At 46.7% G+C, this 26,739-nt stretch overlaps 1 protein-coding gene across 9 annotated transcripts in view; it reads right to left on the bottom strand.

Annotated features, from left to right (window-relative positions):
- ATG7 (autophagy related 7) overlaps positions 1 to 23,005 on the bottom strand; it is a 179,067-nt gene extending 156,062 nt beyond the window's left edge. The window contains exons 1-6 of one of the 9 annotated variants that reach the window (XM_075939620.1): positions 22,754 to 23,005; positions 21,926 to 22,112; positions 21,582 to 21,636; positions 15,919 to 16,036; positions 7,356 to 7,433; positions 4,317 to 4,433 (exon numbers count right to left, since the gene is read on the bottom strand). In XM_075939620.1, the coding sequence (XP_075795735.1) occupies positions 4,317 to 4,433; positions 7,356 to 7,433; positions 15,919 to 16,036; positions 21,582 to 21,636; positions 21,926 to 22,094 (537 nt within the window). In that variant the 5' untranslated portion in view covers positions 22,095 to 22,112; positions 22,754 to 23,005. Of the gene's footprint in view, positions 1 to 4,316; positions 4,434 to 7,355; positions 7,434 to 13,084; positions 13,336 to 15,918; positions 16,037 to 21,581; positions 21,637 to 21,925; positions 22,462 to 22,562; positions 22,718 to 22,753 lie in introns of those variants that run through there. The other 8 variants (XM_075939619.1, XM_006117612.4, XM_075939621.1 and 5 more) reach the window with 8 other exon arrangements.
- Between the last annotated feature and the right edge of the window lie 3,734 nt (positions 23,006 to 26,739).

The raw sequence follows: 26,739 nt of genomic DNA, 5'->3' as shown, positions 1-26,739 counted from the left end.
GGGGGGCCTCGGGCAGCGGGACTGCCCCGCTGCCCGAGCCCCTCCGCGGCTTTGCTCTGCGTCTTCCTGGTCTGCAGACCAGGGAGACGCAGAGAAAGCCCCAGAGTACACGGGCAGCAGGACCGCGAGGTCCCGCAGTCCGTGTACTCTGGGGCAGCCCCGTTCGTAACTGCGGATCCGACATAAGTCGGATCCGCGTAAGTCGGGGACTGCCTGTAGCTTCAAAAAATAAAAGCTAAAAACGTATCTTCAATGTTTTTAGACAGGAGATGTACTGCTACCACTGCTGCAAACTGATCTATGCAAAACTGAAGTGTTATTCCTAGGGAAAAGGAACTTGCAAATACAGAGTCCCCTAAATAATAGATGCACCCCATTGTTACAAAGGGAAGGCTGAGAGCTCTAATCTGTTCAGAAAGTCAAAAAATACTTAACACAGGATCAGATGTTGGTAAACACTGATCAGAATGCTGCATAATGGATAGTATCATAAATAGTAAAATGTTTCAAATTCTACAAAACTAAACTAAGCATTTAAAGACATAAGTGTAAAGAAAACTGATTTAAAATCAATGTTATTAAAGAATTTGATTGTTGTGAACTTTTAGTTTCTCATCAAGACGCCTGAAGTTGTCAAAAGATAATCATCCTATTTTCCAAAGAGTTTTCCTGAGAACATCCCTCTGTCTCTCTATATTTTGAGATCTAGTCCAATCGCATTTCCTTTGCTACTTCTTACTTGTGTTCAAGTCTGTTGCCTAGTTCATCAGACAACTGTTTCTGTTATAGAATCAGAGAGCTGGAAGAGACCCCAGGAGGTCATCAAGTCAAGCCCCCTGTGCAAGGCAGGACCAATCCCAACTAAATCAACCCAGCCAGGGCTTTGTCAAGGCAAAACTTAAAAACCTCTAGGAATGGAGATTCCACCACTTCTCTAGGTAATCCATTCCAGTGCTTAACCACTCTCCTAGTGAATTAGTTTTTCCTAATAGCCAATCTAGACCTCTCCCACTGTAACTTGAGACCATTACTCCTTGTTCTGCCATCCATCACTACTGTGAACAGCCTTTCTCCATCCTCTTTGGAACCTCCCTTCAGGAAGCTGAAGGCTGCTATCAATTCCCCCATCGCTCTTCTCTTCTGAAGACTAAACAAACACAAATCCCAAGTGCAGGACTCTACACTTGTCTTTCTTGAACCTCATAAGATTTCTTTTGGCCCAATCCTCTAATCTGTCCAAGTCATTTTGGACCCTATCCCTGCCCTTCAGGATAGTGTCCCCTAACTTAGTGTCATCTGCGAACTTGCTAAGGGTGCAGTCCATCCCCTCATCCAATAAAGATATTGAACAAAACCGGTCCTAAAACTGAACCTTGGGGCACTCCGCTAGAAACCCACCACCAACCTGACATCGAGCCATTGATCACAAGCCATTGGGTCCAACCATCTGTCCATCTTACAGTCCATTTATCCAATCCATATTCCCTTAACTTGCTGGCAAAAATATCGTGGAAGACCGTATCAAAAGCCTTGCTAAAGTCAAGGTAGGTCACATCCACTGACTTACCCATAACCACAGAGCCAGTTACCTCATCATAGAAGCTAATCAGATTGGTTGGGCATAACTTGCTCTTTGTGAATCCATGTTGACTAATCCTGATCACTTTCCCCTCCTCTAAGTGCTTCAAAATGTATTCCTTGAGAATCCCCTCCATGATTTTTCCGGGGACTGAGGTAAGGCTGACTGGTTTGTAGTTCCCTGGATTGTCCCTCTTCCCTTTTTTAAAGATGGGCACTACATTTGACTTTTTCCAGGCATCCGGGATCTCTCCCGATCTCCCTCATTGAGTTTTCAAAGGTAGTGGCCAAAGGCTCCACAATGGCATTTGCCAACTCCCTCAGTACACTTGGATGCATTAAATCCGGGCCCATGGATTTGTGTATGTTTATCTTTTCTAAATAGTTCCTAATTTGTTCTTTCCCCACCAAAGGCTGTCCACCTCCTTCCCATACTTTGTGTTGCCTAGTGCATTTGTCTGGGAGCTGACCTTGTCTGTGAAGAAAGAGGCAAAGAAAGCATTGAGTACTTCAGCTTTTCCTAAATCATCTGTCACAAGTTTACCTCCATCATCCAGTAAGGGCCCCACACCCTCTCTGATCACCCTCTTATTGCTAACATGCCTGTAGAAACCTTTCTTGTTATCCTTCACGTCCCTTGCTCGCTGCAATTCCAATTACACTTTCGCCTTCCAGATAACTCCCCTGCATTCTCGAGCAATATATTTATACTCCTCCCTAGTCATCTGTCCAAGTTTCCACTTCTTATAAGCTTCCTTTTTGTGTTTAAGCTCACCAAGGATGTCCCCGGTAAGTCAATCTGGTCGCCTACCATATTTGCTTCTCTTGCTGCTCATCGGGATGGTTTCTTCTTGTGCCTTTCATAAGGCATCTTTAAAATACTGCCAGCTCTCCTGGACTCCTTTCCCCTTCATGTTAGCATCCCAGGGAATCCTGTCCATCAGTTCTTTGAGGGAGTCAAAATCTGCTTTTCTGAAGTCCAGGGTGTGTATTTTGCTACTCTCCTTCCTTCCTTTGGTCAGGATCCTGAAATCTACCATCTCATGATCACTGCTTCCCAGGTTGTCACCCACCTCTGCTGCCCCTACTTGTTCCTCCTTGTTTGTGAGCAGCAAGTCAAGCTGCACATGGCCCCTGGTCGGTTCCTTCAGCTCTTGTACCAAGAAGTTATCCCCAACTTTCCGTAAAAACTTCCTGGATTGTCTGAGTACAGCTGTATTGGTCTCTCAACAGATGTCAGGGTGATTAAAGTCCCCCATGAGAATCAGGGCCTGATATCTGGAAGCTTCTCTCAGTTGTCCAAAAAAAGCCTCGTCTTTGTCATCCACCTGATCCGGCGGTCTACAGCAGACACCAACCACAATATTATCGCTGTTGCTTCCACCTCTAAACTTAACCCATAGACTCTCAACAGTCTTTTCTCTCTCTAAATACTGGAGCTCCGAGCAATCATACTGCTCTCTTACATACAGGGCAACTCCGCCTCCTTTTCTCCTTCGCCTCCCTGCTGGTGTGATAACAAGATTCTATCACACCAGCCTCTTTTTCTGTCAGATAAATTATCATACACCATATCCTCAACCTTCTTTCCAGGCCAGCCATGATGTTCTCTAGATCCAAAAGTTATAAATACATGCATTGCAATAGTATTCAGACATTCCAACAGAGATTAAGGCCCCATTGTGCTAGGTAGTGTGCAAACACAAGAAACATTCACTGCCCAGAAGAGTTAATATTTTAGTAAAATAAGACACACAAAAGGGTGAAAGCCTTTAAATAAATTTCCCTCAGTTCTGATCAAGCCCCTCTATAAACTCAATAGTCCTAACCAGGATAATTACTAGAGCTAGTTGGGATTTTTTGTTGAAACTTTTAAAATTGGAAAATGCCAAATCAGTAGAAACCAAAATCAGTTGTGGAAAAACATTGTTTCAATGAACTGACTATTTTAAAAGAATAGAGTTTTGAAACTGTCCTGTTTTGACATTTTCAAAACAGTTTTTTGATTCTGAGCATCCTATTTAGTTAGACTTTTAAATTAATGTATAGTAAAAAAGGACAAAAATATCTAAAAATGGTCAAAATTGAAACAATCATCAACATATTTCAACTGACCTGATCTAAACATTTTCATTTAATTTTTAGCTTGCAAAAATTTTGATGCTTTCTCCCCTGGTAGCAGGCAGGGAACTTTTTCAGAATCTCAAAAAATCTCATGGAATGAGAGAAGTATTTCTTGATGAGGTCTGTTAGCAACCTACTGTCTTAGAACACTGCCTCTGAAATGCTTAATTCCTACTTCGAAGCCGGAAAAAAAGCGTCTAGACTGGCCCGATCCTCCAGAATAAAGCCCTATTCCGGAGGATCGGGCCAGTCTAGACGCTTTTTTTCCGGCTTTTCCCCAAGCCGGAAAAAAAGCGGCGGACATGTTTATTTAAATCCCGCGGGGGATATTTAAATCCCCCGCGGATTTCCCTATTCCCACTTTCAAAATTAGCATGCCCCTTCCGAAAAAGGGCCCAGTGTAGATGTAGCCAACCTCTTTAGCTAACTGGACTATTTCAAAAGACAATAAAACATGAAAATGAGAATTTTACAAACTAAAGAAATAAATTATTTTTGAAATAAAATAGCTACTCTAGTTAAAACTCAGCAAGTTCATGGATAAAATATGTAGTTTTACAGGCTACAAGAAAGAATCATCGGTACTAAAGATGTGACAGCTGGTGTTTAAGTACCTGACTTGGAGAGAACCTTTCACCGAGGCAGACTGCCTGCTGAAGAATAGGTATGCCATCAGGTAAACAGAGAGCAGGATAGCAAAACCAGTAATAGAAATGATACTTTTTTAAATCCTAGAGGAAAACATATATACACATATATTAGCAGACAATTACCACTATCAGTTACTATCCCAACTAGCCACTTATAAACTGAACAATTATTGGACTCTCAATTCCAGTTATGGTCATGGTCTTGCAAACACTTATGCAGGTGTTTAACTTTACTCATTGGAACAGTCTCATGTCAGTGAGTAAAGTTAATAATTCATGTAAGTAGTTTGCAGACTAGGGAACCATGAGATCTGTGTCGAGGAACTACACAATAGGAAACTGAATTAATTCAATTTTTTATTATTCAATGCATTTAATTTCTTCACAAATGTACAATGCACTTTTTCTAATAATACTTACCACTTACAGAGTACCTGTCATCTGACTGTCTCATGCTGCTTTACAAATATTCACCATGCTTCATGAGACTCCTGTTTTACAGATCACTCAAGTCATTTTACAAATAGGTAAAGTTACACATTAAGGCAGTGTTTCCCAATTTTATTTGGCCTTGGAACCCTTTTAAATTTGAAAGAATTTTGCGGAACCCCTAATAACAGTATAATATATGGAACTGAAAAAGTAGATCACAAATAAGTAAGGATAATAATAAACAAATGCTAAAGGAGGTCATGAGATCAACATTTAGTTTAATTGCACATATTTAAAAACAAAAATCACATAATTTTTTTTTAAATCATAAAATGTTATTGTAATGGGTATTTCTTGCTGAACCCTTATTTCCACGGAACACTATTTGGGAAACACTGCACTAAGCAATCAACTAACTTGCCCAAAATTACACATACAGCAAATCTGTGGCAGAGCAGGGAATATAACCTAGTTTTCATCACCCACTATTACATCAGAGGTTCTCAATCTGTATTCCATGTACTGCTGCAAGTTTGTGAAGCAGTTACTGGTGGCCCATGGACAAACAGACTAAGCTAGCTTTATTTCTAGTTGCTAGATTGCATTAAAATTCAGCTAGACATACAATAAATGTCTAAAGTTTTTCATGTAAATAATTGCTGCAATTGCCATAGGTATGCTATATAAGGACTTCCACGCAATCAAGAACAGAAGGAGAGGTATCTAATATACACACTATAAAATATCTCAGAATACTAACATTAGAAGGAACTCACTGCGCTTCTCTGCTATTAAACTGATTGATGCAGTTAAACTATAAAACTACACAAATGAGTTCTACATTTCTTATAGACTAGCAAGTGTTTTGGGATGATGTATTCATCTGTTTCTATTGTTAAGCAAAATTAGAGTTTTAAATATGACACATCATCATAAATATGGTTAATTTTTGTTACTTAAATGGACCAGATGGATGAAGATTGAATTTATACTGGTTTTAAAATGGTCACCACAAATCTGTGATCAAAAGTTGAGTACAGTCCAGTTACAAATCATCCTAGATTTCCCTCTTAATTTTTATCTATCTTCTTCATGTGAATCCCATCAACTGGTGTCTGCTCAATAAACACTGTCCCTCCAAAATGCTCTTTTCAGTGCCATATCATCTATCACACTACATGCTACATATCTTCCTTCATGACATCCCACCATTTTTTCTTGGGTTGGCTTCTCCGTCTTTTCCCTTCCAGCTAGATCTGTTGGTCTCCTTTACTGACATGGTTGTCAGGATTGCACCTTCCATGACCAAAACATCTGAATCTGCATTCTCATTTTTTATCTCTATGGCTGTCAAAAGTGACAGCTTTGTACAAACTGTTGCCATGAATAAACATGGTGAACTTTTCTTTATTTAAATATTCCTTTGTAAGACAGAGACTGGCATTAAGTAAAAACAAGCACAGTTTATAAGATCATTATCTCTGCACATTTTTAATTTGACCTGATCTTTAAAAGGTTAAAATAATTCATGCTTTATTAAAAAGGTCATGCTTTTCCGTAATCTACACAGTTGCATCTACAATACAAGTCTATTATGTATTGATACAAAGATACACTCATACAGATCCATTCACTCTTTCATGCATACATACACAAAGCATATGGAAACTTGATTAAATATATAATGCAGCTTTTATATTGGGAATTTGTAAGTCTTTTAATCAGAAAGAACAATTTAATACATTAACTCATGCCATTTAATTGATACCACTGTTCCGAATATTTTTCATCAGAGGAAAGATTTAACATAAAACTATCTCTTTTTTCAGATAAAAATAATAATTAACTTCTATCTTGAAAAATTCTTTTACTATTCAACAATTACTATGTATTTCAGAGAGTTTGTCTGTTCAAGAACCTCTCCTAAACAGTAAGAGCTCAGAATCAAATTTGGTATACAGCTTTCTCTTATCATAACTTAAAGCAAGAGTTTTGTTGTGCCAGGAAAATGGGATGTGCCTGGAATGAAATTGCTTCTCATAAAACCATTCAGAAAAGAGAAAGAATCACAAGGCAAATGAAAGGGGATGGCTGGGAATGCTCCATCCTTCTTTCTGGGACTGCACCAGCCTCGAGCCCCCCACTGCCCCAAGCACCCTTTAAGGCGGGCAGGGGAGTTGAAGCCCCCCAAAATGCATACGGGAACACTGCTGGCTGTTCCCCTTTGTCAGAGAGTGAGGAGAAATTGTATAGTTTGCTGCATTCCTCACTCAGGCTAGGGAGCGCAGGGGGCAAACAAGCTGTGCACTGTGCTCTCTCTTCCTGACAGGGACAGGAAGAGGAAGAGCAAGTATCCCTTATATAAATCTTGGGTGGGAAGCCTTTGGACCCTGCTGCCACCTCAACTACACACAGAATCCCCTGCCCATAGCCTCTCCTTACGCCCACCCGTCCAATCTTGAGTCCCTCACCCACCCACCCCCAACTCAGTCTCCTGCCCTGAGCTCCTCTTTAAGGACCAGAGCAATACTGGGTACATATACTTTCATAGAATAAATTGCATTTACTTACTGCAAAAGTCAGCAGTAGAAATTTGTTCAAGAGCATGGGGTTTTCAAGGGCAGTCCCCGATTTTATTGTCTCCCATATCTGAGAGTGGAAAGAAAAAAGAAAAAAAAAATCACAAAAAAGCAGGCGGAGAGGTTCATTCATTTTTCCTTCTTCCATACATATTAAAAGATCAAAGCTAATCGTAGATATGTAAAGTCAGAAGGGTCCTCAAGAGGTCGTGAACTCCAAGCCCTTGCGCCAAAGCAGAATTAAATAATATTTTCAGTAGGTATGATTTTGCCCAACTTAATTCAGCCCATACTCTAACAAATGTTCATCCCATAAGCAGGCATTTCACTAAGGGTATGTCTACACTACAAAGTTAATTCGAAATAACAGCTGTTATTTCGAATTAACTTTAATAGCATCTACAAATACAAACTGCTATTTCGAAATAAATTTGAAATAGTGGAGCCCTTATTTCGAATGTGGTAAACCTCATTCTATGAGGAATAACACCAAATTCGAAATAGCTAATTCGAAATAAGTGCTGTGTAGACAGTTATTTCAAATTAGGGGGCCTCCAGCCCTTCCTAGGAAGCCCTGGTGGCCACTCTGGGCACAACCAGGAAAACTCATCTGCTCCCCCCCCCGAGCCCTTAAAGGGGCAGACACTGACCACTTCTCTTGTTCCACTGCAGCCGCAGCACCTGCGAGTGCAGGACACACCACCCCACCTTGACCATCCACCCGCATGCGGGCCAGCAGGCACACCCGCAAGTGGGAGGAGTTCCAGAGGCAGCAGCTGCGCTTACATGTACAGCAGGTCCAAAGTCAGGAGCAGTGGGTGTAAGAGGACCTGCAGCTGCGGCGGGAGAGCTTGCGGGAGCTGTGGGAGCAGGGCCATGCCCTCCGCGAGCACCTATAGGCCCTGGCAGACTGATTGCTGGCTCCTGTTGCTCCAGCCCCTGCGGCCGCCCCAGCTATCGCTCCTCCTCCCACTCCTGCTCCCCCTCCCACTTCTTCTGCACCCCCCGTCCCTCCTGCCCCACCCTCCACACCCACTCCACCCCAGGAATGCCGAGGCCCACGCACCCGCAGTGCTGCAAGACGGGAGGGCCGGCAAGACGACCAACCCTTAGCTTCCCCTCCCCCTTTCTCCCCTTGCCTCCCCCTTCCAGCTCCCTCCTCCCAGATTCCCCCCCCATCCTCCTTCCCCCCTCCTCCCACCCCAGTTATGTTAAATAAAGAGTGTTTTTTGTGGCAACACAGGTGTTTTATTGTATATCAGGAAGGGGGGCTGCGGGGGAGGAGGCGGGGGTGGAATGTAAGGCACAAGGCCCCAGTGGGGCACGCCAGGGGGACTTCAGTCCTTGTCCGCCTGGAAGCTCTCCCACAGGGCTTCTCGGCTGCGGACAGCCCCCTGAAAGTGTCCTTCTTCATCCTGAAGTTCAGGGCTGTGCGTACTGACCAGCCAGGCGGTCAGCCTCTGCCATCCAGGCTGGCAGGAAAGCCTCCCCCTTCCTCTCACATAAACTGTGGAGCACACAGCACGCTGCCACCACGTGCGGAATATTGTGCTGGGAGAGGTTGGGTCGGATGAGGAGGCACCTAAAATCGTGCTTTCAGTCGGCCGTAGGCCCCCTTGACCACAATGCAGGCCCTGCTGAGCCTGGCATTGAAGGCCTGCCGGGAGGGGCTGAGGAGTCCTGTGTAGGGCTTCATCAGCCAGGGCTGTAGGGGGTAGGCCACATCTCCCAGCAGGCACACTGGCATGTCCATGTCCCCGACCCTGATGTGGCAGTCAGGGAAGAAAGTCCTGGCGTGCAGCCTCTGGCACACGGAGGAGTTGCGGTACACCCGCACGTCGTGTGCCTTGCCGGACCAGCCCACGCTGATATCCGTGAACTGGCCCTGGTGGTCAGACACGGCCTGCAGGATCACGGAGAAGCACCCCTTCCTCTTGATGAAGAGGGAGGCCTGGTGGTCGGGGGCACAGATGGGGATGTGCGTCCCGTCGATTGTCCCCCCCCCCCCAGTTGGGGAAGCCCAGGGCGCCGAACCCCTGGATGACCGCGTTCAGGTCAGTGAAGGTGGATGACTCTGCGGAGTAGCACCCTCTTGATGGCCTTCACAACCTGCAGACACACACAAAACCGAGGGTTACTGGGGTGCCCGGGTGGCTGGGAGTGTTTGTTCCCCACCACTGCCCCGCGCCCCACTCCCAGGAGCAACTCCCACTGCAATCCTGGACATCACGGGCGGTCAGTAGCGCAGCCAGGACAGACTGAACCCTCCCAGGGAGGGCACTTACACCACCTCCCCCCTCGTTTTCCCTGGGGCAGCCCATGTCCTCCTTGTAGCTCCCCCTCCTGGCCCAGTGGCCGGTGAGTGCCGTACCTGCATGAGCACCGCTCCGACGGTGGATCTCCCCATGGTGAACTGGTTCCCCACGGATCGGTAGCTATCCGGTGTGGAGAGCTTCCAGAGGGTGATGGCCACCTGCTTGTGGAGGGGAATGGCGGGCCTCATGCATGTGTCCCATCGCCGCAGAACAGGGGCGAGCCACTCGCAGAGCTCCAGGAAAGTGTCCTCCTTCATCCTGAAGTTCTGGGTCCACTGCTGGTCTCCCCAGCGCTCCAGGACGATGTGGTCCCACCAGTCACTGCTGGTGTCCAGACGCCAGATGCGGCGGGGCACGCTGGCATCCGGGTGCCGCGCCTCCAGGGCCCCCAGAGAGGGCAGATGGAGGGCCAGGGGGCTGGCCTGCAGCAGAAGGTGCCAGGAACCCTCCAGCAATTGCTGCCAGGCTTGCAGCAAGACGTTTAACATGAACACCAGAGTGCCCAGGGGTGGCTCTGGCTCCATGGTGCCGAGTGCTGCGGTGTCCCAAACAAGAGTGACCGAAGCAGGCGGAGAGGAAAACGCTTTGCTCTCCCGCGGCGAGGTAGGCAAGCAAGCGGGAAAGCTGAGAACCGGCTGTCCAGGCACGAGCCTCAGATAGCCTCAGACAGCAGCCACACAAAGCAACTACTTAACTGATGCCCTGCTGGAACTGGTTTCAGCTGCCCTTAAATGCGACCCAGCGTCCAATCAGTGTGGATGCGCTATTTCGAAATAGCAAAACGCTATTTTGAATTTGAAATAACGCATCTAGACACAAAATCTATTTAGTTTATTTTGAATTAACTAATTTGAAATAAATTAATTCGAAATAGTGCTGCAGTGTAGACATACCCTAAGACACTGTTTTATGCTAAGGTCTTGGTAATTATAAACGACAGTTCTACTATCAGAGGCTTTACATTTCATTTTCATTCTGCCAGGTAAGGGTCAGAAGTATAGAGCTCATCCAGAATTAGGTCTTCCATATGACAGACAGAGCCTATATCTACAGATATCTAGGCTTAAATTTTCAAAGTTTTACGCTGTTACACATAAAAATGATAACTATTAACTTTTTCCGACAGTAACTGCTCTTCAGACGGATGAGCCATAACCAACAGAGCAGCAATGAGGTTTTTTCTGTTCTCCTAAATCTCTAAAATGATACCTAGGGTACTGAAACTGATCATAAAAACCCAGTGGCAGGATCACAAGTACAAAAAAATCTAGAAGTGCAGACAGGAGGCATGTTGTGCACAGTAAGAAACAAACCTAATAACCAATTAATTTATTTTAACATTCATTTCTTGTTTGTTGAGTGATGTTATGATTAACTCATATGCAATGTTATATATAATCACTGTATGCTAAATAGTTTTAAACTGGAGGTTCATATAAGATTGTTAAGCATTTACAAGTGATAAGTATGCATTAGGTTCCCAGGGAGCTGCATCCCCTGAATGTAAACATATAGCCGCTGAGATTTTCAGCGGTTACACGTTTACCTAAATAAATGCATTTTAACATCCCTTCTAACCATTCCCCCAGTCTCTACCAACCACACAAATTTTGGATTGCCCTGAAATGAATCTGAACAAACCATGAATCTACCTAATGCACAAGCAGAAAACCAAAAACTCCTCTTCATGAAACTGCAGCAGAACATCCAAACCACCAAACAAAGCATAATGGAGTCCCCCAAACATCTGAAAGATACTGAACTGAATGATATCCACAGGTCACAGAGGAGACCCTGAAATGATTTATGGACCTACACCTCTGCAGATGTCATATGTGTTGGCACGTGACACTCACTAAGGGTACGTCTAGACTACATGCCTATGTCGCCAGAGGCATGTAGATTAGGATACCAGACATAGGAAAATGAAGCGGCGATTTAAATAATCGCTGCTTCATTTAAATTTACATGGCTGCCGCGCTGAGCCGACAAACAGCTGATCAGCCACTGTCCATGGTGAGCCTGTGCTCAGACCCTCCTCCTTCCCCCTCAGCCTTCCCCCTGCTGCTGCCTCTGGTAGATGCAGCAGCGCAAGGGGAGGAGGGTGCAGGCAGACCCTGAGCACCAGCCTCTGCCTGCCCTGCCCCCACATCTGTAGGCGGCATGGGGCAGGGGGGCAGGTGGGTTCGTGGAGCTGACACAGGCAGAGAGCCAGCTCGTCGCACGTAATGGCTCCTGCCTACCCCCCTCACCGGGGCAGACATTCCAGTGCTCACGGGGAGCTGGCTTAAAAGCTGGCTTCCCACAGACACCGGCTCCCCCTACCCATCTTTCCTGCCTGTGATACAGAGATGGCAAGCGGGGATTGGGGGAGAATGCATGTAGTCGACAAGATAAACTACTAAGCCTCGGCTTATCTGTTAATTGTGTAGGTGTCTACACCAGGAAGTGCCAAGATTTAACCCTCCTGTCTTGGGCTGTGCCACTCTCCTGGCAGCGGTTCACTCCACCATGCCCCCCGTGGATCACCTGGCTCAATACCAGTTGCTAATGGAAACTCACTGTTAATTACACCCGAGCCGTTTTGCTAGTGCTGCAACTGGGGAAAATGGTTTTTTAAATTTTTTAAATTATTGAACAATTTAAGCTTTTTAATCTTCTTGTGTTAGTTTATCAAACTTCATTTCAAACAAAGTAAAAGGTTTCAATGTTTTCTTTATTTATGGGAGGGGTGGGGAACCTCTCTCGGGTTCGGGGTTACTGACCCATAGAGAAATCAGTTGGAGACCACACAAGTGAGAAGCAAAAATCTCCTCCAAAACCCCCCAATCCTCACTGATGTGGCTTCCAACTGAGACACCTCACTCTTCTGGCACTCCAGCCCCCACAGTGTGAGAGGAAGGGACAGGGAGGACTGAGGTTCAGGACTTCTCATAGGCCACATTTACTTCTCTGGGATTCCAGAGTTAATGGATTTTGTGGACCCTCTTAGGCTCTAAGGTGGGAACAAAAATGAGGGGTTCAATGTGCGGGACAGGGCTACCAGCGAGTGGGATTGGGATGCAGGATAGGGTGAGGAGGGCAGGGTCTGGAAGGGAGTTTGGCGGCAGGAGCGGGTGTGGGGTGGGAGGGAGTTGGGGCAGTAACGCAGAAAAGGTGAGAGGATGAGAATGCAGCCAAATAGCTAGTTGGGGAGGGAGGCAAAGAAGCAGGGAGTAAAGGAAAGTGCAGCTTCTGCAAAGTAAAATTGTATTCCCCCCTCACATCTTCCCTCTGCTCCAGCCTCACTCTCCTCAGCCTCATGATCCCCCCGCCATCGCTCCATGCCTCTCAGTACAATTCCTGCCCCCTCATTCTCCTTCACCTCTTTCCTACCTCCACATCTCTGTGCCCCCAGTGCACTCACCGGTCAGCAGCAGCACTGGAGCGAGGAAAAGCAGGGGGAGGGGAAGGACAGAGTCTCTTCCCTGCCCTGACCAGCCCTTTACCTGCAGACTGCAGCTCTGGGGCAGACAGAGGCCAGGGCTGGCTCCAGCTCGGCCAGGTGCAGAGGAGTGCTGGGGAAGCGGCTCCCCGCTACCGCACACAGCCCACGGGGAGCAGCCCAGGACCGTGCGTGCCACATAGGACCAAGTGCCCAGCCCTGGCTCTCTGGAGCAAGCCCAGACCTGCCCCCTCCTGAAGCAGGAAGCCTGTGGGGGAAAAAAGGGGGTGTTAACCCCTTAGCTTCTGGAAGCTGCACGCCCAGGCTGGACAGGAGCAGCCCAAGGGAAACTTGCACGCCTCTCCCACTCCCCTCCCTCCCAGCAGGAAGCAGGAGCTTGTGATCCAGCCTGCAGCAGAGGGGAGGAGCAGGGCTGATCTGCCACGGGAAAATCGGCACATGCTGCTTGTGGCACACATGCCAGGGGTTGTCGACCCCTGCTCTACACAATGACATCCCTACCTTATTTAGTGACTTCTTGTACAAGTTATTTTCAAGGAGCAGACAACCGGACCTTCTCCCCTCTCATAGGGTATGTCTACACTACAGCGCTAATTCGAATTAATTTAGTTCGAATTAGTTAATTCGAACTAAGATAATTCGAACTAACGGATCCAGACTAAAAAACTAGTTCGAATTAGCGTTTTGCTAATTCGAACTAGCATGTCCGGAAGCAGTGCTGGCAGGGCATCAGATGAGGTCTTAGAGCGTGGAGTTGCTGTTTCAGGCTAGCCGAGGGCTGTGCTTAAAGGGACCCGACCCCCACCCCGGACAGACAGTTCTCAGGGGTGCCCCGCTTGCAAAGTAGTCTTGGCTTGGAGTGCCCTGAGTGCCCACACTGGGCACATCACAGCACTTGGCCATCAGACCGGCTGCACTTGCCGCAGGCTGCCATCTGGAGAGAGGGGGCTATTGGGGGGCTGCAGGAGAGCTTCCACCCCCAAAAGCCCGCAGAGCCAGCCCAGTCCTCCCCATCGGGGGCTCGTACCCCATTCCTCCCTCACCTCCTTCCACTTACCCTTCCCTAGCCCCCCTTCCTGATGTACAAAATAAAGGACATGTGTGGTCAAAAAAATAATCTCTCTTTATTGAACAAAACTCGGGGAGACTGGGAAAAGGAGGTGGGAGAGGGGAAGAGAGAAGGTGGGAGAGGGGAGGGCAACTAAAATGATCAGAGGTTTGGAACAGGTCCCATATGAAGAGAGGCTAAAGAGACTGGGACTTTTCAGTTTAGAAAAGAGGAGACTGAGGGGGGATAGGATAGAGGTCTATAAAAGCATGAGTGGGGTGGAGAGGGTGCATAAAGAAAAGTTCTTCATTAGTTCCCATAATAGAAGGACTAGAGGACGCCAAAGGAAAGGAATGGGTAGCAGGCTTCAAACTAGTAACAGAAAGTTGTTCTTCACAAAGCAAAGAGTCAACCTGTGGAACTCCTTGCTGCAGGATGCTGTGAAGGCTAGAACTAGAACAGAGTTTAAAGAGAAGTGAGATAAAGTGATGGAGGTTGGGTCCATGGAGTGGTATTAGCCAGGGAGGTAGGAGTGGTGTCCCTGGCCAAAGTTTGTGGAAGGCTGGAGAGGGATGGTACAAGACAAATGGCTTGGTCACTGTCTTCGGTCCATCCCCTCCAGGGTCCCTAGGGTTGGCCGCTGTCGGCAGACGGGCTACTGGGCTAGATGGACCTTTGGTCTGACCCAGTACGGCCATTGTAAGCTCAGGTCTCAGGGTCTCAGTGGACCACCTTGATTTTCATACACACCTGCTCCTGGGTGGCCAGGCTGGCAGCTCTCCTACCCTAGATGGCCACTTTCCTGTGCCTAGTGTGGAGGTCGTGGACGAGGTCCACGATGTCCGCACTAGACCAGCAGGCGTGTGCCCGCCTCTTGCGGTCCTGGGCAAGCTCCCGGGAGCCGCCAGCCTGGTCCCGGGAAGAGGGGGAGGGCTGGGGGGCATCGGGTGGCTGGCTCGAGCCATGCCAGGTGCAGGGTCTGCTGGTTGGGTGCTGGCAGGCTTGCACCTGGCACGGGCATCGTAGCCAGCCCGTGCCCCTTTAAGGGGTCCGGGGCCGGGAGGGAGGCAATAGAGTTTCCCTGGTATTGGCCAGAGTGGCCACCAGGGAAAGCTGAGGAGGGCTAGCCTCCCACTAGTTTGAATTAAGGGGCTACACACCCCTTAATTCGAACTAGTAAGTTCGAAGTAGGCTTAGTCCTCATGCAATGAGGTTTACCTAGTTCGAACTAAGCGCTCCGCTAGTTCGAATTAAGTTCGAAGTAGCGGAGCGCTAGTGTAGCGCCTATCAAAGTTAATTCGAACTAACATCCGTTAGTTCGAATTAACTTTGTAGTGTAGACGTACCCCCAGAAAGGCTAGGTAGAGTAAACTCTCTACTATTACATCTCCTCAGTCTTCATCCCATTACTTATGCCCCAGAATGCATTATGAGAATCTGAAAACCCAAAAGCGAGCAGTAGCTGGTTTCTGGGTTTCACAAAAACAATGCTCCCCGGAATGCAAGTAACTGGGCAAGTCCAAGAGTATTGCTAACATTAGATACATGAGAGACAGGACTGAGATTACTGAATATCATCAAACCACTGCCATTCAGAGTTGATCAAAACAAACAGAAGACACCAAGTTGCCTCCTCCAAAAGTAACTGTAACCCAAAATTGGGGTTAGATGGGTCAGTGGGCAATCACAGACTCTCCATTCCCCAAATCCTATTTTCTCTGTAAATGTATTTAATGGCTAACCTCACCTCATTTGCTGCTTTTTCCAATAGTGATTTCTTATCACAGGATTTGAAAGATTCAAAAGTGTTGGTGTTATATAATGTTCCAACAGCAGGACAGCAGTGTGCTGGGGTGGCAGCATTCCTAGACAAAAGACAAGGACACTCTTGGAATCACATAGTAGCCTTTTTTGCCAGAACTTTGATTAACAGTATCCAATGGAAATTCTCCCATTAAGCACCAATGATGAAAACTTCTAAGCAGAGGTGTGACTATATACATTACGAGGCAGAAGGCAAGCTGAGGACAGTTCCACTCAGAATGTTTGCAGGTAGTACAATAATGTGCTTGAATTCATGGACAATTCGGTAATTAGTGTGATTTGATCAACTGGAAGTTTAGAAATGCATAGCATACCTCATGACACAATGACAAATGCTGCTGAGGTATGGGATATACGAAAGAGCTGGAGAAGACTTCATTTTACACAAAGATTAAACAAAGATTACAAAGACAGACAGTCTCTTATTTTGATCTAACAAAACAGGTTTTCCAAAGATTCAGATCTAGCAGACATTATTTGAGCTCTGTGAGGCATTCAGAAGGGATTTAGAGACCGCATGAACAAAGGAGTTATATTTTGCCTGAAAATATTAAAATGGTCACAGCTTTTGGCTTGTGAGCAACCCCTCTTTCCAAGCTACTCAAAATATAACAGGCACAGACCAGTTCTGTGACTAGATGAATGCTAATCTTAAACGGTATATTGGTTTTTATTAACAAAAATATGAAGCACTATAATAAACCATATATCTGGGGTTTGTGATTTGATCCATTTTTCATCAGTCTTGTGAAAACGCAACGCATACTCTTCACACAGAATATAATAATTAAAATAGTTTACAAAGTGTTATTCCATCAGGAAACCACTTAAATGCACAATATTTGTTGATATGGTTACAGTCTCAGAATAGCAAGATTAATTCAATCCGTAATATCTATTTAATAGGAAAAAGATCCAAGAGAAGGATGGCCAATGAAATGTCTTTATTTCACGACTGTGCGTCAACTCCATACATTTTCCCCCAATCACATTTTTCAGACTACACTCCCACACAGGCAGCAGTGCATAGGGAAAGAGGGGAGAAGCGGGGGCCAGTTCTGGAGGGGGAGGGGGACGACGACTGGCATTTAAGAGAGGCCACAAGAAAATAATTTCAAAGTCATTAGTGAGAGCTAGGGATGTAAGCGACTAATCGACTATCTGATAAGCAAAAGCTTATGGTCCTGATGCTACTCAGAACCAAATCTACAATAACACTCCTCCTAATCCACAACTGTCTATCTACTACCCAAAATACACAAACCTGGTAATCCCGGATGACCCATCATCTCCAGCATTGGCACACTCACCGCAGGATTATCTGGCTATATCGACTCCCTCCTCAGACCCTATGCCACCAACACTCCCAGCTATCTCCGCGATACCACTGACTTCCTGAGGAAACTCCAAAACATCAATAATCTCCCTGAAAATACCATTCTGGATACCATGGATGTAGAAGCCCTCTACAGTACACCAACATTCCACATGAAGACGGATTACAGGCCATCAGGAACACCATGCCCGACAACAACACTGCACACCTGATTACAGAACTCTGCGATTTTGTCCTCACCCACAACTACTTCCAACTGAGAAATAATTTCTATCTCCAAATCAGAGGCACAGCCATGGGCACATGCATGGCACCACAATATGCCAACATTTTTATGGCTGACCTTGAACAACATTTCCTCAGCTCTTGCCCCCTAACATCCCTTCTTTACTTACACTACATTGATGATATCATCATATGGACACATGGTCAAGAGACTCTTGAAGAATTCCACCAGGATTTCAACAACATCCACCCCACTATCAACCTCAGCCTGGACCAGTCCACAAGGGAAATACACTTCCTGGACACTACAGTAAAGTTAAATAATGGACAACTTTCAACCACCCTATATCGTAAACCCACAGACAGCTACACTTATCTTCATGCTTCCAGCTCCCATCCCATACACATTTTTCAGTCGATTGTATACAGCCAAGCCCTATGATACAACCGGATTTGCTCCTACCCCACAGACAGAGACAATCACCTACATGATCTTTACAGAGCATTCATAAATCTGAGATACCCTCCTGGGGAAGTGAAAAAACAAATTGACAGGGCCAAAAAAAGTACCCAGACATGAACTACTTCAAGACAGACCCAAAAGAGCAAATAACAGAACTCCTCTTGTTATTACTTACAATCCACAACTCAGACCCCTCCAACACATTATACACAATCTACAACCCATCCTGGGAAATTATCCCTCACTCTGAGGCCTTGATAGAAAAACTTATTCTTGCTTACAAACAACCCTCTAACCTGAAACGTATTCTTTCTGATAACCATGCCACACAACCACATCATAAGCCTCCAGGAATCCGGCCCTGCAACCAGAAAAGACGCCAATTCTGCCCACATATTTATACTGACGAATTCATCACTGGAGCAAACAACACTAGCCACAAAATCAAAGGGTCACTTGACTGCTCATCTAGTAATTTGATCTACACCATCAAATGCCAACAGTTCCCCTTTACTATATATATTGGTCAAACTAGATGTTCTCTACGTGAAAGAATCAATGGATACAAATCAGATATACGTAAAGAAAATACTCAGAAGCCAGTGACAGAACATTTCTGATTACCTAACCATAATCTCACAGATCTGAAGGTTGGGGTTTTTTCACAGGCCAGTTCCTCAAGTCAAATCCACAGGAAATCTTGGAATTACAATTCATATGCAAATTCAATTCAATTAATTATGGACTCATACAGTTACCTACATGCTTCCAGCTCCCATCCAGAACACACCACACGATCCATCGTCTATAGCCAAGCCCTTCGATACAACCGCATCTGCTCTAATCCCACTGACAGAGACCAGAAGCTTCAGGATCTCTACCAAGCATTTATAAACCTCAACTACCCACCCAGAGAAATAAAAAAGCAAATTGAAAGAGCCAGACGAATACCTAGAAATCATCTACTTCAAGACAGACCCAAGAAAACCAACAATAGAACACCACTTGTCATCACGTACAACCCCCAACTTAAACCTGTCCAACACATTATCAATAAACTACAGCCTATACTGGAACAGGATACCATACTCCAAGAGGCTCTGGGAGACAGACCCATAGTCTCCTATAGACAACCACCTAACCTCAAGATGATTCTTACCAACCACCACAGGACATACCACACTAATACCAACCCTGGTACCTTCCCTTGCAACAAACCCCGTTGCCAGCTTTGTCCACATATTCATTCTGCTGATGCCATTATTGGACCTAACCAAGTGAGTTATAAGATCAAGAACACATATTCCTGCGCATCCAGAAATATAATCTATGCTATCATGTGCCAAAAGTGTCCGTCTGCTATGTACATTGGACAAACGTCTCAGTCACTTCGCCAAAGGATTAATGCCCACAAAACAGATATCAGACAAGATCACAAAGAAAAAACAGTTTCTTGCCATTTTAACCAGAAAGGACACTCTCTCAATGGGTGTGTCTAGACTACATGCCTCCTTCGACGGAGGCATGTAGATTAGCCAGATCGGAAGAGGGAAATGAAGCCGCGATTAAAATAATCGCGGCTTCATTTAAATTTAAATGGCTGCCCCGATCTGCCGATCAGCTGTTTGTCGGCAGATCGGGGCAGTCTGGACGCGACGCGCCGACAAAGAAGCCTTTCTTCATCGGCACAGGTAAGCCTCGTGAAACCAGGTTTACCTGTGCCGATGAAGAAAGGCTTCTTTGTCGGCGCGTCGCGTCCAGACTGCCCCGATCTGCCGACAAACAGCTGATCGGCAGATCGGGGCAGCCATTTAAATTTAAATGAAGCCGCGATTATTTTAATCGCGGCTTCATTTCCCTCTTCCGATCTGGCTAATCTACATGCCTCCGTCGAAGGAGGCATGTAGTCTAGACACACCCAATGACTTAACCACCTGCATTCTGCTACAAAGACCTTTTACATCTGCACTTGAAAGGGAATCCTCTGAACTGTCATTCATGTTAAAATTCGACACTTTCCAAAAAGGACTGAACAAACATTTGAACTATCTCACCCATTACCAAGATAGTTTCCCCAATTATCACCTCTAATACCATTAACTCACAAACATCCCACTCTCCCCACCTCTAATATCATCAATTCACAGACACTTACCTTCCTTCCTCCCCCCCCCCCCGCATCCCCCTCCTGTTCTGCAATGTGATTTGTCCTTTTCGTATGTGTTCATTTTTTTAATTGTATCCTTTGGTATATATGGTTGTGACTACTTTCTTCCACTATTTGATCTGAGGAAGTGGATCTGGCCCACGAAAGCTCATCATCTAATAAACCATCTTGTTAGTCTTTAAAGTGCTACATTGTCCTGCATTTTGCTTCAGCTACCCCAGACTAACACGGCTACATTTCTATCACTATTTTACTTTCTGAATGGTATCCTTCCTGCCTTATCCATCCACTGACTTTGATCTTTATCTACTCAGGTTTAGCACCCTTTCTCCTGATACTTTATGCATGGAGGTAGGGGGGTGGGCGACAGAACATCTTTCCCCCTCCCCTTCCCTTCTCCTATTTATTTTGAGTTTCCTTATCCCCTAATCGTAACTCCAGTCATCTGAAGAAGTGGGCTGTGCCTACACAAGCTCATGATACCATCTACATGCTTTGTTAGTCTATGAAGTGCTACCAGACCATCAAAAGCTTATGGGATAGTCAACACACTAGGCCTACATCTACACTGGCATGATTTTCCGGAAATGCTTTTAAACAGAAAACTTTTCCATTAAAAGCATTTTCGGAAAAGATCTTACATGAGATCGTCAGTGCTTTTGCGGAAATTCAAGCGGCCAGTGTAGAAAGCTGGCAAGTTTTTCCGGAAAGCAGATGATTTTGCAGAAAAACTTGCCAGTCTAGACACAGCCTAGTGGACTAGTTGCTTCTCCTCCTTGCTGCCTCTATCACAAAGAGGCAGCAAGAGGGGGATAAAGGAGGGGTTGCTGGGGGAGCCAGCTTAAAAGTTGGTTCCCACCACCTCCATGGGAGGGGGCAGGGACACAGAGCTCCAACTATGAAATGTACAAGAGTCCCCACTGGGGCTCTTGTACATTTCAAAGCAGAGCGCCCCATGGAACCTGGGGTCAGCGGGGGGTGGGGGAAGAGCCATGCACCGCTTCCACTTTGAAATGTACAATAGCCCCAGCAGGCACTCTTGTACATTTCAAGGTTGGAATGCCACGTGGAGCACAGGGGCGTCCCCCACAGACCCTGGGCTCCATGTGGTATTTCAAAGGCGGAATGTGCTAGCCCTTATCGACTAATCAAATAGTCGATGGATATGCCATTGACCAATTGATTATTTAATTAATCAAAATTTAAAATCCCTAGTGAGGGCAATTATGAAAATCACATCGAGATTTCAAAATGTGAGAAGACTCTCATTAAATTCTGCTAACGCTTTAGAAGATGCACACCACGCATATTCATAAGTGACTATCATTAAATGTAACTATATTATTATGCACCTTTTTTTTTAAAAAAAACTTCAAAATCACATAAGATACTTACACATCAAAGGCACTAAACTCCAATGTTAAACGAGCTGGCAGACCAAAAGGATCACCTGGATAAAAACAGTTTATTTTAAATAACAGCAGCAGCATCTGTGTCACAATAAAAACAAAGATAGTTTCCAGAATCAAGGGACTAATCCTCACCTTGAAGCATATATGACTAGGATACGAATCTGTTTCTTATATAGTTACAAATTATATATCCAATAAACAACTCCCGTTTTTTTTCTATCCCTCTTATGAGTGGGGAATATTTTGTGCATGGAACAGAAATATAATTAAAAGACAGTCACAGGAGAAATTCTGCTTTGCGGAATAAGAAGTTGCGTTTCCACCTACCATTATAATAGTAGCCTTTGATACTTTTGGGAGTCTCATCTAGTCTATACTCATTGAGTTTCTTCTGTGTCAGCTCATGCCAGAACCCCACATCCAAGGCACTAGCGAAGGGAGCGAACTGCAGCTGCGGGATTGGAGGCTCCCGGGGAGCGCAGGTCTCACTGGCCATCCCTTTATTCTAGCAGCGCTGTTAAAAAGAGACACACAAGTGCTAGGACACGACTCATTGCTGCCAGCCACTGACGGGGGGGGGGGAGGGGCTGCCGTTGGAGGGCTCTTTTAACGGTATTTTTATTCGCACCGCCGCTCAACGTCTCTTCCAAACCAGCACCGCCCGTTTAGCGCACGGGCCCCGCTCGCGCTACACGCACGACGCGGGAACTGACTTTGCGGAAGGGTTGGGCGCCCGCGCCCCTCCCGCGATGTCAGTTCGCGCTTCTTCGGGGACGCGTTTTCTTCCGCGTGCTGAGGGGAAGCAACGGCTCAAGCTGACAGGCACGCGGCCCTCAGACCACGCGCGGCCCCGCAGCCAGGGCCGGCCTCGGGGAAGGGGCTGCGGGACCCCCTGCGGGCGCCACAGCAGAATCACACTCCCCTCGCCCCACCGCTCCCGGCTCCGCCTCCCAGCCCTGTTCACCTCAGCCGCGGGCCGCCACCAGCCCCCGCACCGCCTGCCCCTCCGAGCGCTCCGCCTCCGGCCCGGCTCCACCCCCGGCCGACACCTTCCGCGGCCCCCTCCTGCCCGGCTCCGCCCCGCTCCCTCGCCGGGTCGGACACCATTCCCACCGCCTGGCCGCCCCAGCCGAGCTCGGGCGCCATTTTAGGTACCAAATGTCCGCAGCGGAGCAGCCCCCTCGCCTCCATTTGCTTCTGCTGCTCCCAGGACTTGCTGCGATGGGGGCAGCCGCTGGAGAGGGGCGGGGGGAATAAGGCCGAAAAGCACCGGGCAAAGCACGCTCCAGCCGCACCACAGTGCCGAGGCGACTCTCTGCCGGCTCGCTCCTCGCAAGCGCAGCCTCCCCGTGGGCCACCCTGCGCCAAGCGGCCTCGCTGGGAAATCCTGCCGAGCAGCCAGTGCTGAATCCGCTGTGAATTGGCTGGGCAAACACGCTACCTTTGGTATATATGGTTGTGACAATTTTCTTCCACTATTTGATGTGAGGAAGTGGGTCTGGCCCACGAAAGCTCATCATCTAATAAACCATCTTGTTAGTCTTTAAAGTGCTACATTGTCCTGCATTTTGCTTCAGCTACCCCAGACTAACACGGCTACATTTCTATCACTATTCTACATATGATAATATGAAATCTTTCCACTCTCAAGTCAGCATATTCACAAAGCACCTGTAATTTTGATCCATTTTATATTATTTTTCTCCCAGGAGCAACTAACCCCTCTGGCCCCCTCACTACTCCACTGCCCCTCCCTTCTTGCAGATCTATCCCCTTATGCACGTGCATAAGATCTATGAGAGCCATCCCATGAATCTGCAGTTAGTGTCTGTGGCGCCTGCTTCTGGGTGGTGTCTCAATGCTGCCACATTCACCTCCAAAGAGGGGGCTTCCCAAAGTAGGCCCTTGCTGCTGACCCCCAAGGCATCCACAGGTCCAGTCTCCTTTCAATGGGCCCACTTCCCAGGGCTCATTGATCTTGGATCTGACTTCCATCCCCTCTCCAAACCCCATCAGAACTACTGTGCCCTTCTGGCTTAGGAAAAGAATAAACAGGAGGATTGGAAATTAACCCACCCAGTCTCATGTCCCCTAGGCAGGGAATGAGCCTACATTAGGCCCCAGCTGGAGTATCATGTCCAGTTCTGGGCACCACATTTCAGGAAATGTGGAGAAACTGAAGAAAGTCCAGAGAAGATCAACACAAATGATAAAAGGTCTAGAGAACATGAGATATGAGGCAAGGCTGAAGAAATTGGGTACACAGTGAGGGTATGTCTACACTACCACCCTAGTTTGAACTAGGGTGGTAATGTAGGCAACTGGAGTTGCAAATGAAGCCCGGGATTTGAATTTCCCGGGCTTCATTTGCATATTGCTGGGCGCCGCCATTTTTAAATGTCCCCTAAGTGTGGACTCCGTGCCCCGCGGCTACACACGGCACGGACTAGGTAGTTCGGATTAGGCTTCCTATTCCGAACTACCATTACTCCTCGTGGAATAGGAAGCCTAATCCAAACTACCTAGTCCGTGCCGCGTGTAGCCACGGGGCACGGAGTCCGCTCTAGCAGACATTTAAAAATGGTGGTGCCTGGCAATATGCAAATGAAGCCCGGGAAATTCAAATCCCGGGCTTCATTTGCAACTCCGGTTGCCTACATTATCACCCTAGTTCGAACTAGGGTGGTAGTGTAGACATACCCTGAGGTGGCAAAGTTTGCAGATGATACTAAACTGCTCAAGATAGTTAAGACCAGAGCAGACTGTGAAGAACTTCAAAAAGATGTCACCAAACTAAGTGACTGGGCAACAAAATGGCAAATGAAATTTAATGTGGATAAATGTAAACTAATGCACATTGGAAAAAATAACCCCAACTATACATATAATATGATGGGGGCTAATTTAGCTACAACTAATCAGGAAAGAGATCATCGTGGATAGTTCTCTGAAGACATCCATGCAGTGTGCAGCGGCAGTCAAAAAAGCAAACAGGATGTTAAGAATTATTAAAAAAGGGATAGAGAATAAGACGGAGAATATCTTAGTGCCCTTATAAAAAATCCATGATACACCCACACCTGGAATACTGCGTACAGATGCAGTCTCCTCATCTCAAAAAAGATATACTGTCATTAGAAAAGGTTCGGAGGTCAAAATTTGGCATACCATGGAAATGCTATTAATTCAGTCAAGTTTTGTGTACTGAGACTTGCTACAGGAATTTATTTCCATTTTCTACGCTAACCTAATTCTTCATATTCCAGAAATATATTACAAGGTCTTGAGAGGCTGTGGATTTTTTTTCTTTTGAAGATTTAGAGTTCTGTCTTGCAGAAGCTTCTGTTGATGCAGTATGTTACTCACTCCTTTAGGGGAGCAGAGAGGGCAGGGCCTCAAGGAAGGGCTGGAGTCTTGGGGAAGGGATGGGGTAGTTCTTGGCTTGTCCCGACATTTAAAAAGTGATCTTGGGTATAAAAAAGTTGGAGACCGCTGCTCTAAACTGTGTGGCAACACAGCTTCACAGGCGATTAATCAGCCTCGCCCAGTCAGTCAACTCCCATCGAGTCCTGAGCCTCTGACTGGGCGAGGCTGATTAATCACCTGTGAAGCTGTGCTGCCACACAGCTTAAAGGGAACACTGACCTCCAGCATCTTTTTGTCACATGGTGGCACTTTCACTGGCAGGCTATGATGATTTGCTGAAGAGAAAAGCTGTCCTTCCTTTTTTCTGAAAGGACAATAAGATTCTGTCCTGTGTTGTGTAGTTCTGTTCTCACATCTACCAGTGACATGTGGGTCTTTATACAAGCCACTCTACCTCTCTACCTATTTTTTTATACCTCTCTACTTATTTTTTCCTTTTCACCCGTTGCCTGTCTTACCTATCTGGACCAGGATAAGCCAAACCTACTGACTCTCCAAGCCACATACAATAACCTTCAGAAGTTCAAGTACCACAAGCCATACATACTCTGCCCTGTAAAGTGGCATCGGTTGGAGCATGGGGCTTCTGCCCTCCCACTTCTGGATAGCGAAGGCCCTTATAATCTCCTCCCTGTAAGGCAGAAGCTTTTAGTCTCACCACCCCACTACAAGGCAGAAGTTTGTAGCTCCATCACTCTGCCACAGGGCAGAAGCTTAAGTTCCTCCTCCTACCCTGTCTTGTAGGTAGAGAATGGGGAGGTGTATGTGGGGCGTGGTTCTGTGAGCTGCATTTTAATTGTAAAAAAGCCACAGTTTGACCATGCTTGATCTATCATAGAATTATACGATTGGAAGAAACCTCAAGAAGTTATCAAGTCCATCCCCCTGCTAAAAGCAGGACAAATCCCAACTAAGTCATCCTGAGCACAGCTTTGTAAAGCCAGGACTCAAAAACCTCTAGGGATGGAGATTCCAGCACCTGCCTAGGTAACTCATTCCAGTGCGCCACCACCCTCCTAGTGAAATAGTGTTTCCTAATATCCGACATAGACCTTCCCCATTGCAAATTGAGACTTACTCCTCATTCTGTCATCTGTCACCACTGAGAACAGCCTCTCTCCATCCTCTTTGGAACACCCCTTCAGGTAGTTGAAGGCAGCTTTTAATTCCCCTCTCACTCTTCTCTTCTGTAGACTAAATAAGCCCAAATCCCTCAGTCTCTCCTCGTAAATCATGACCTCCAGACCCCTAGTACATTCTGATACCCTTCACTGGACTCTCTCAAAAGCATCCACATCCTTTCTGTAATGAGGGCCCCAGAATAGGACATAATACTCCAGATGTGGCCTCACCAGTGCCAAATAAAGGGAAATAATCACTTCCCTAGAAATGCTGGCAATACTCCTATTGATGTACTGCAGTAGTCCCCAACTGGGGGTGGGGCTACTCACATGCTGGGCACCCGGGGGCGGAGCCACACACGCACCCGGGGGCGGGGTCATGCACTTGCCTGGGGGCAGGGCCACCCATACGGCGCTTACCCAGTGCTGGCGCCACCCATGCACTGCACTCCCAGGGCAAGCACCAGCGCCAGCACCGCTGCTGTGCCGCACGCCCAGGGGTGGAGCTGCCCATATGCCATGCGCCGGGACCGGAACAGCCCATGTGCCGCATGCCCAAGGGCGGGGCTGCCTCCGCCTGTGTGCTGCATTCCC

This window comes from Pelodiscus sinensis, chromosome 11 (genome assembly GCF_049634645.1).
Source record: "Pelodiscus sinensis isolate JC-2024 chromosome 11, ASM4963464v1, whole genome shotgun sequence".
NCBI lineage: Eukaryota > Metazoa > Chordata > Testudines > Trionychidae > Pelodiscus > Pelodiscus sinensis.
Note: the sequence above shows the minus strand (reverse complement) of the source record. Positions and strands in the feature narration are given on the sequence as shown.